At 37.2% G+C, this 8,791-nt stretch overlaps 1 protein-coding gene across 1 annotated transcript; it reads left to right on the top strand.

The window, feature by feature from the left end:
• The first annotated feature begins 1,167 nt into the window (after window positions 1-1,167).
• On the top strand, window positions 1,168-2,419 carry LOC131068810 (oleosin G). The gene has a single exon (XM_058004081.2). It carries the CDS (start codon window positions 1,786-1,788, stop codon window positions 2,224-2,226), a length of 441 nt encoding a protein of 146 aa, XP_057860064.1. The 5' UTR covers window positions 1,168-1,785; the 3' UTR covers window positions 2,227-2,419.
• Window positions 2,420-8,791: the final 6,372 nt, after the last annotated feature.

Raw genomic sequence — 8,791 nt, 5'->3', positions numbered from 1 at the left:
AATTATTTCACTAACTAACCTCTTCTTCTAATGTTAATTAAATATTTTTTATTATTTAACTAATTTATTATTTTTACCTATTAATTAACTAATTAATTTATTAACTAATTTTTTATTTTTTATTTTTTATTACTTAATTAATTTATTCTATTTTTTCCTTTCCTTTGATCTTTTATAATTAAATAATTAGCTAATCTTGTGCTATAGTTGAAGGAATTATTTAATTTATTCAACTATTTCCCTTTTTTCCTATTCTTCAAAAATAAATAAAATTTATTTTATTTATTTATTCTCTTGCATATGAAATTAAATAATTCAATTTATTTTATTTCTTTCTCCCCCAACCACTTGTCCATTTCCTTATTCCACCATTTCTCTACTCTCTTTTCCATCTTTGGCCATGACTTTTCTCCTACATGATCTTAATCATTGATCTCCTCTAAATTGAATTCAAACTCGACCATTAATCTCATTCCCTCCTTTTCTATAAATTTGAATTTCTTCCTCTATTGTTTCTTTATCCACAACTTATGAGCTTTTATTTTATATTTATAACATTTGTGCTTGTATTTCTGAGAGAAGTATTACATCCATTTCAAAGAAGACTCATAAACAATGAAGATTCCACAATGATGAATGCTTGATATTTTGTTTAATTGTTGTTGTCTTTAGTTTCTTGCATTCGTTTTTCTTTTCTCTATTGGTAGGTTGGATTTTAGCATAGATTTGAGGGTTTTGTAGTTGATGATGACTACCCATAATTGAATGAAATGCATTCTTTAGATCTAAAAAGCAACAAATCATGTGATGCCACATCAACATGCTAATAAAATATGACTTGGTGTACAAGTATCAATCTCACATTTTTTGAGCCTTTTTGGGCACCTCAACAAAAAAAACATGTTGATGTGCCACCACATTTGATGATGTGGCCCTAAAACCTTAATTATAAGTAGAAGACTTGTCAAATAAGCTGCAGTCAAAAATTTGAGAGTGATTTAAAATTTCACATAAGATCTTGAGAAATCCGAAATTATAGCGTTCAACTATTAGATGGTTTCCCAATATTGTAACAAAATAATAATTAAAATGAGAGAGTAGATGTGGAATAATGAAGAATGCCATAGAAATAGGAAGAATCAGTGTCCTTTCAAAGCGAAGGACCAAGAGTTCCATTACTAGGCCATCACCTACTCATTCATCGTATAGGCTTTTATTGCAGCCCATGTTAAATATATCGCATTCATCCTCTAGGCTTTTAAATGTGATAAATCTCCATGGCAGGCGACACCTGATTGCTGACTCTTTAAATGGTGTGATGATCCCGAATTGTTTGATAATAACAATCACAAGAAGATAGATCATTTACTTTTCCACATTGCTAACCAGAATGATCGCACAGTTCTTTATGACCTTTTCGATGCATTAAACTACCAAGTGGTGATCTCCATAAATCAATACGTGTAAGATAGTAACCCAAATGCCCAGCCAAGCGGCTCATATTGTGTTCTGCTGCATGGACTCCATCCTTATCATCCTGCCACGCTTACCCATTACACTTTTATAGTCCCTCACAAAAACCGACAATATATTGACAATAACACGTAGTGATTTGTCTGTCTGTGAGCTGATTCATTAGTCCAGCACTCGGAGATAATTTATTTAGGTTCTTCAATACACCGATTGTTCTGAGTTCAGTTAGTTCAGGACATATATAAATATTGGGTTTGTTTGGGCTATAGGGGTATTTGGGGTTTGAGTCTTTAGGAGCTTTGAGGGTTCAAAATGGCTGATCGGAATCAGGGAGTAATGGGCAGAATCAATGAGAATGCACCCAACTCAACTCAGGTTTTGGGTTTTGTAACACTTTTTGTATCTGGTGCAATCTTGCTGTTCTTGACTGGGCTCACAGTGGCAGGAACTATGGTGGGAATGGTGCTTTTGACACCTCTTTTGATTTTGTTCAGTCCCATACTGATACCTGTGGGAACGGTGCTCTTTGTGGCAGCTGCATGTCTGTTTTCTGCAGGGGGATTTGGTCTTGCAGTGTTTTCTGTTCTTTCATGGATGTATAATTATCTGAGGGGAAGGCACCCTCCTGGTTCTGATCAGATAGATTATGCACGTATGAGGATTGCTGATACTGCAAGCCATGTGAAGGACTATGCTAGGGAATATGGTGGTTATTTGCAGGGCAAAGTACAGGATGCTGCACCAGGAGCTTAATAAGTGAGATGTTTATTGCATTATAAAAATAATCCTAGGAAATGGTCTTTGAAGGCGAATATGAAGCTTAATGTGTGTTATGATCCAACTGTCTCATCTCTTAATGGAGATGAAGGGTGTTTTGTTGGTGTATCTGTTTGGATATATGTATCTTCATTTATGATGTTATGTTAATCTTAGTTATCATTATTGTTGTGCTATCTTGAAAGTACGGATCATCAAGCTTAGATAGGAGCATTGTTTTGAATTTCTCCATTTCGATGAGTTGGCTTGATGGTGAGAGTTCGTCATGGTATTAATGGAATTCCTGAGTTAAATTTTCGATGAGATGGCTTGATGGTGAGAATTCGTCATGGTATTGATGGAATTCCTGAGTGAAATAGTTTTTATGATGTTATGTTAATCTTAGTGATCATTATATGCTATCTTGAAAGTATGGATCATCGAGCTTAGATTGGAGCATTTGTTTGAATTTCTCCATCTCGATGGCTTGATGGTAAGAATTTTTCATGTTATTAATGGGATTCCTGAGTTAAATAGTTTAGCTCTTGTAGAGCTTCATGTATCCATTTGGGCTTTCTTTAGTGTTCCTTTCAGTTGTTTTTATAGTCTCTTTCACCTAATTATTGGTTGGCAAACGGAACAATTACCCGTTATGATTGAAGTATAAACTGCAAAACAATCTATCAAAGAGGGTAATTGCCCAATACCCATTTATTTTTGAACCAGTTTGCTCTAAATTTGCAAACTAGTACCTATTAGGGTTAGTCCTTAAACATGAAATCATTCTGGCAGGGACCTAAAAGAACTATGGCCTATGATCAAAACAATCAAAACTCTTCAGGTAGTTATCGAACTCTAAAGTTTTTAAGGAACCAAAGTCTTGAGATTTCACAGTGAATCCTATTTCCCTCTGCAAATTAAGGTCTCTCTTTCTTCTTTAACAAGAAGCGCCATGGTGAAGATAAAGATGAAACAAGTATCATTGTGCACATGCCATATCAGATCATTGTTTGTTCATTGTTTGTTGGAATACACTGGGGCTTAACATTTTGTGTATAAGCTTCATTTGTGGCACCAAACTGATTCAAGAACAACCTTCTAAACTCTTCCCATTAAATAACATTTTGTGTATAATCTTCATTTGTGGCACCAAACTGATTCAAGAACAACCTTCTAAACTCTTCCCATGAATCTTCATTGCACATAATCTTCATTTGTGGCACCAAAATGATTCATTGGTGCTCATTTGTGGCACCAAAATGATTCATTTGTAGCACCAAACTGATTCAAGAACAACCTTCTAAACTCTTCCCATGCTATCTTCCACATGAATCTTCATTGCACATAATCTCTTCCATGCACAAATTGTGGCACCAAACTGATTCATTTGTAGCACCAAACTGATTCAAGAACAACCTTCTAAACCTTCTAAACTCTTCCCATGCTATCTACTCTTCCCATGCTATCTTCCACATGAATCTTCATTGCCCATAATCTTCCCATGCTAACTTCCCCACGAATCTTCATTGCACATAATCTTCCCCATGCTATCTCCCCCTGAATCTTCATTGCACATAATCTCCCCCTGAATCTTCATTGCACATAATCTCCCCCTGAATCTTCATTGCACATAATCTCCCCCTGAATCTTCATTGCACATAATCTTCATTGCTCATAATCTTCCCATGAAAACTCTTCCCATGCTTCCCATGAATCTTCATTGCACATAATCTTCCCATGAAAACTCATCCCATGCTTCCCATGACTCTTCATCCCATGCTTCCCATGAATCTTCATGGGATATTATAAAGGCAACATACTTGTATCTTCCACATCTTCCCATGAATCTTTCCATGAATCTTCATTGCACATAATCTTCCCATGAATTGTTCCATGAACCTTCATTGCACATAATCTTCCCATGAATTGCACATAATTTTCCCATGAATCTTCATTGCACATAATCTTCATTTGTGGCACCAAACTGATTCAACACATAATCTTCACATAATCTTCATTTGTGGCACCAAACTGATTCAACACATAATCTACACATAATCTTCATTTGTGGCACCAAACTGATTCAACACATAATCTACACATAATCTTCCCATGAATCTTCATTGCACATAATCTTCATTTGTGGCACCAAAATGATTCAAGAACAACCTTCTAAACTCTTCCCAAGCTCTTCCCATGCTTCCCATGAATCTTGGGAAGATATACATTGACACATAATCTTCCCATGAATTGGTTCAAGAACAACCTTCTAAACTCTTCCCAAACTCTCCCATGCGTCCCAAACTCCCCCATGCTTCCCATGAATCTTGGGAAGATATGCATTGATGCATATCTTCCCATGAATCTTCATTGCACATAATCTTCATTTGTGGCACCAAATTGATTAAGATCAACCTTCTAAACTCTTCCCAAACTCTTCCCATGCTTCCCATGAATCTTGGGAAGATATACATTGTGGGGGGAGACAACATATTTGTGAAGATGTATAGACAACATATTATTTGTAATACACTAGGGCTTAAGATTTCGTACACATTGTAGCCAACATACTCTGGAAGATATATACCCATAAAGAATGTGAAGATGTATAGAAGATATATACCCATAAAGAATCTTCATTTGTGCTGATTCAAGAAGGTTCCCAAACTCTTCCCATGCTTCCCATGAATCTTGGGAAGATATACATTGTGGGCAACATACTAGGGGAGACAACATATTTGTGAAGATGTATAGACAACATATTATTTGTAATACACTAGGGCTTAATATTTTGTACACATTGTAGCCAACATACTCTGGAAGATATATACCCATAAAGAATCTTCATTTTTGCAACAAACTGATTCAAGAACAACCTTCTAAGATCTTCATGTTCATTTGTGCAACAAACTGATTCAAGAACAACCTTCTAAATATACACTAAAATTTTTCCATGAAGATCTTCATGGGAAGATATACACTATAGAGGCAACATACTCTATACACTATAAAGGCAACATACTCTACTCTCCCCTTAAGACCATGAAGATATACACTAAGACCATGAAGATATACTCTACTCTCCCCTTAAGACCATGAAGATATACACTGTAGAGGCAACATACTCTACTCTCCCTTGAAGAATACTCTACTCTCGATCTTCATGGGAAGATATACACTGTAGAGGCAACATACTCTACTCTCCCCATGATCTTCATGGGAAGATATATATTGTAGAGTCCCATGAAGATATGGGAAGATATACACTGTAGAGGCAACATACTCTACTCTCCCCATGAAGAATACTCTAATTGTAGAGTCCCATGAAGATATGGGAAGATATACATTGTAGAGGCAACATACTCTACTCTCTCCATGAAGAATACTCTACTTTCGATCTTTATGGGAAGATATACATTGTAGAGGCAACATACTCTACTCTCCCCATGATCTTCATAGGAAGCTATACATTGTAAAGTCCCATGAAGATAGAGGCAATATACTTGGGAAGATGTATACATCATGGGAAGATATATATTGTAGAGTCCCATGAAGATAGAGGCAACATTCTTGGAAATATGTATACATACTTGGAAAGATGTATACATCAAGGCAACATACTTGGAAAGGCAACATACTTGGAAAGATGTATACATACTTGGAAAGGTGTATACATACTTGGCAACATACTTGGAAAGATGTATACATCAAGGCAACATACTTGGAAAGATGTATATCTTCCCATAAAAGGCAACATACTTGGAAAGATGTATATCTTCCCATGAATATGCATCAATATACTCATGAAGATGTATATCATGAAGGCAACATACTTGGAAAGATATATACATCAAGGCAACATACTCATGAAGATGTATATCTTCCCATAAAAGGCAACATACTCATGAAGATATATATCTTCCCATGAATATACATCACCATACTCATGAAGATGTATATCTTCCCATGAATATACATCAACATACTCAGGAAGAACATCAACATACTTAGGCAACATACTCGTGAAGATGTATATCTTCCCATGAATATACATCAACATACTTAGGAAGAACATCAACATACTTAGGCAACATACTCATGAAGATGTATCTTCCCATGAATATACATCAACATACTTGGAAAGATATATACATCAAGGCAACATACTCATGAAGATGTATATCTTCCCATAAAGATCTTCATGGGAAGATATACATTGTGGAAACATACTCTTCCTATGAAGATCAAGATATCTACATTATAGAGGCAACATACTCGTGAAGATCCCATAAAGATCTTCATGAGAAGATATACATTGTAGAAACATACTCTTTCCATGACATGAAGATATACATTGTAGAAACATACTCTTTCCATGAAGATCTTCATGGGAACCATTCACTTGCATCATCTATTAGAAACCTTAAAAAACATGGGACATTACATAGGCAACATACTAAAACATGTGAAGATATGCATTGCATAGGAAACATACTAAAGAGACCTTACAAACATGGGAAGATATACGGAAAAAAACTTTTTGCGATGTCGTCTGCCGCCCTAAGGCCGTCTGCGTCTGCAGCTGCCGCCGCCGCTGCCCTAAGGACGTCCGCTGCAGCGAAGCCGTCTACCCTTAGGTCGGCTGGTGATTTCGTCCAGTCGCTTGGTTCCCCTGGTGCGGCTGGTGAGACTTTGCCTGGTGCTGTGAATGGGAGCTATGCGGGGGTTTCCTCTATGGATGGTGATATGGTGCATCTAGCGCCCTCTGCTGTTGATCGGGGTATCTGTGGCTTGGGGCCTATGGTTGTTTCTGTTTGCAAACCTCTAGTTTTCAAGGTGTCTATTGATACTGATATGGAGATCGTCCACACTTCCTTTGTGTTTGAAGCTCATGGTCTGATCTGCAGGTTTCGGGGTTTTTGGCTAAGCCTTCCTCAGCTACACACTTGGATTTCCCAAAGTTGGGAACCAATCATAAAAGGTTCAATTAACATTTTTCCTTCAACCAAGGGTTTTTTCATTGCTAAATTTGAATATGCAGAGGACAGATTGAAAATCTTAGGGATTAATCCTTTTAGCTGGGAGGACAAATATGTTTTGATGGTTAAACCCTGGTTCTCAGGCTTTAACCCATCTACTGATTTATTTAATGAGATTCCTATTTGGGTTAGGCTCCCTAACCTTCCCCTTCATCTATGGATGGACTCTCTGCTAGAGGAAGTGGGGGAGGCTTTAGGCGAATTCCTAATGATTGATAAGGAATCTTACCAAATTTATCATTCTACTTATGCTCGTATTTTGGTTAACATTGATGTCTCTAAAGGGCTTCCAGCTGAGTTAGAGATTGAATCATCCTTGGGATCTTAGGTCCAACCACTCGACTTTGAAGGTATCCCTTTAGATGTCGAAAGTGCTTCGAGACTGGACATGTTGCTGTAGGGTGTGAAACAGATAAAAAGAAAAAAAGATTTGCTTCTTGGTGGAAGGGTGCATCCTCTTAACACTATTTTGTTAAAAAGAAAAGCTTCTCCCAGGTGGTGGCACAGGTTCCTCAGACTGAGGGTACGCCTCTTGTTTCTGGTGTTTCCTTGCCTCAGGAATGTGTCGATGCCTGCGGTGGCATCCCGAGTGATCGTTTGAAAAATTATGGATCTTCCTCTTCGATGGATGACCCTCCCGCATCTCAGATTGCTGCCTCTTTGGATGCTGGCTCTGTTCCTCCTGATGAGGGGAGGTCCTCTATTCTGGACCCATCCTCTTGGCAAAAGGTTGCTGCTAGGGTTGAGGAGGGATGGATTACTGTTAAAAGTAAAAAATCTAAATTGTCCCAGTCCTCTTTTGATATGACCCTTCGATCCCATAAGGGTAGGTCAAATTCTTGATCCTTCCTGGTTGGGTTAGGGTTGTTGGTTTTTTGCAGCCTGTAGGTTTTTTGTGGGGATTAATGTTGTTCCCCTTCTTTTGATTGGTTGGGCCAAATCTCTTTTGTGTTCTGTTTCTTTGAGTGGTCTTTCAAGTTTATCTTTCGGTTCGGGTTGCAGGTCCTTCTAAAACCTGTCTTGTAAAGGGTTTCTGGTCCCTTAAAAACTTGTTTTTCCTTAATCAAAAACATGGGAAGATATACATTGCAGAGATAACATACTAAAGAGACCTTACAAACATGGGAAGATATACATTGTAGATGCAACATACTTGTGTCTTCCATGTGGGAAGATATACATTGTGGGCAACATACTCGTGAAGATGTATATCTCCCCATGATCTTCATGGGAAGATATACATGGTTATACATTGGGGCTTAACTTTTTGTGCACATTGTAGAGGCAACATACTCGGGAAGATATATACATTGTAGAGACAACATATTTTTGAAGATGTATATCTTCCAATGAAGATCGAAGATATACATTGTAATACACTAGGGCTTAACATTTTGTGCACATTGTAGACAACATACTCAGGAAGATATATACATTCTAGAGGTAACATACTCGTGAAGATGTATATATTATCATAAAAATCTTCATGGGAAGATATTCATTGTGGCTTAACATTTTGTGCA

This window comes from Cryptomeria japonica, chromosome 7 (genome assembly GCF_030272615.1).
Source record: "Cryptomeria japonica chromosome 7, Sugi_1.0, whole genome shotgun sequence".
Classification (NCBI taxonomy): Eukaryota; Viridiplantae; Streptophyta; class Pinopsida; order Cupressales; family Cupressaceae; genus Cryptomeria; species Cryptomeria japonica.
Note: the sequence above shows the minus strand (reverse complement) of the source record. Positions and strands in the feature narration are given on the sequence as shown.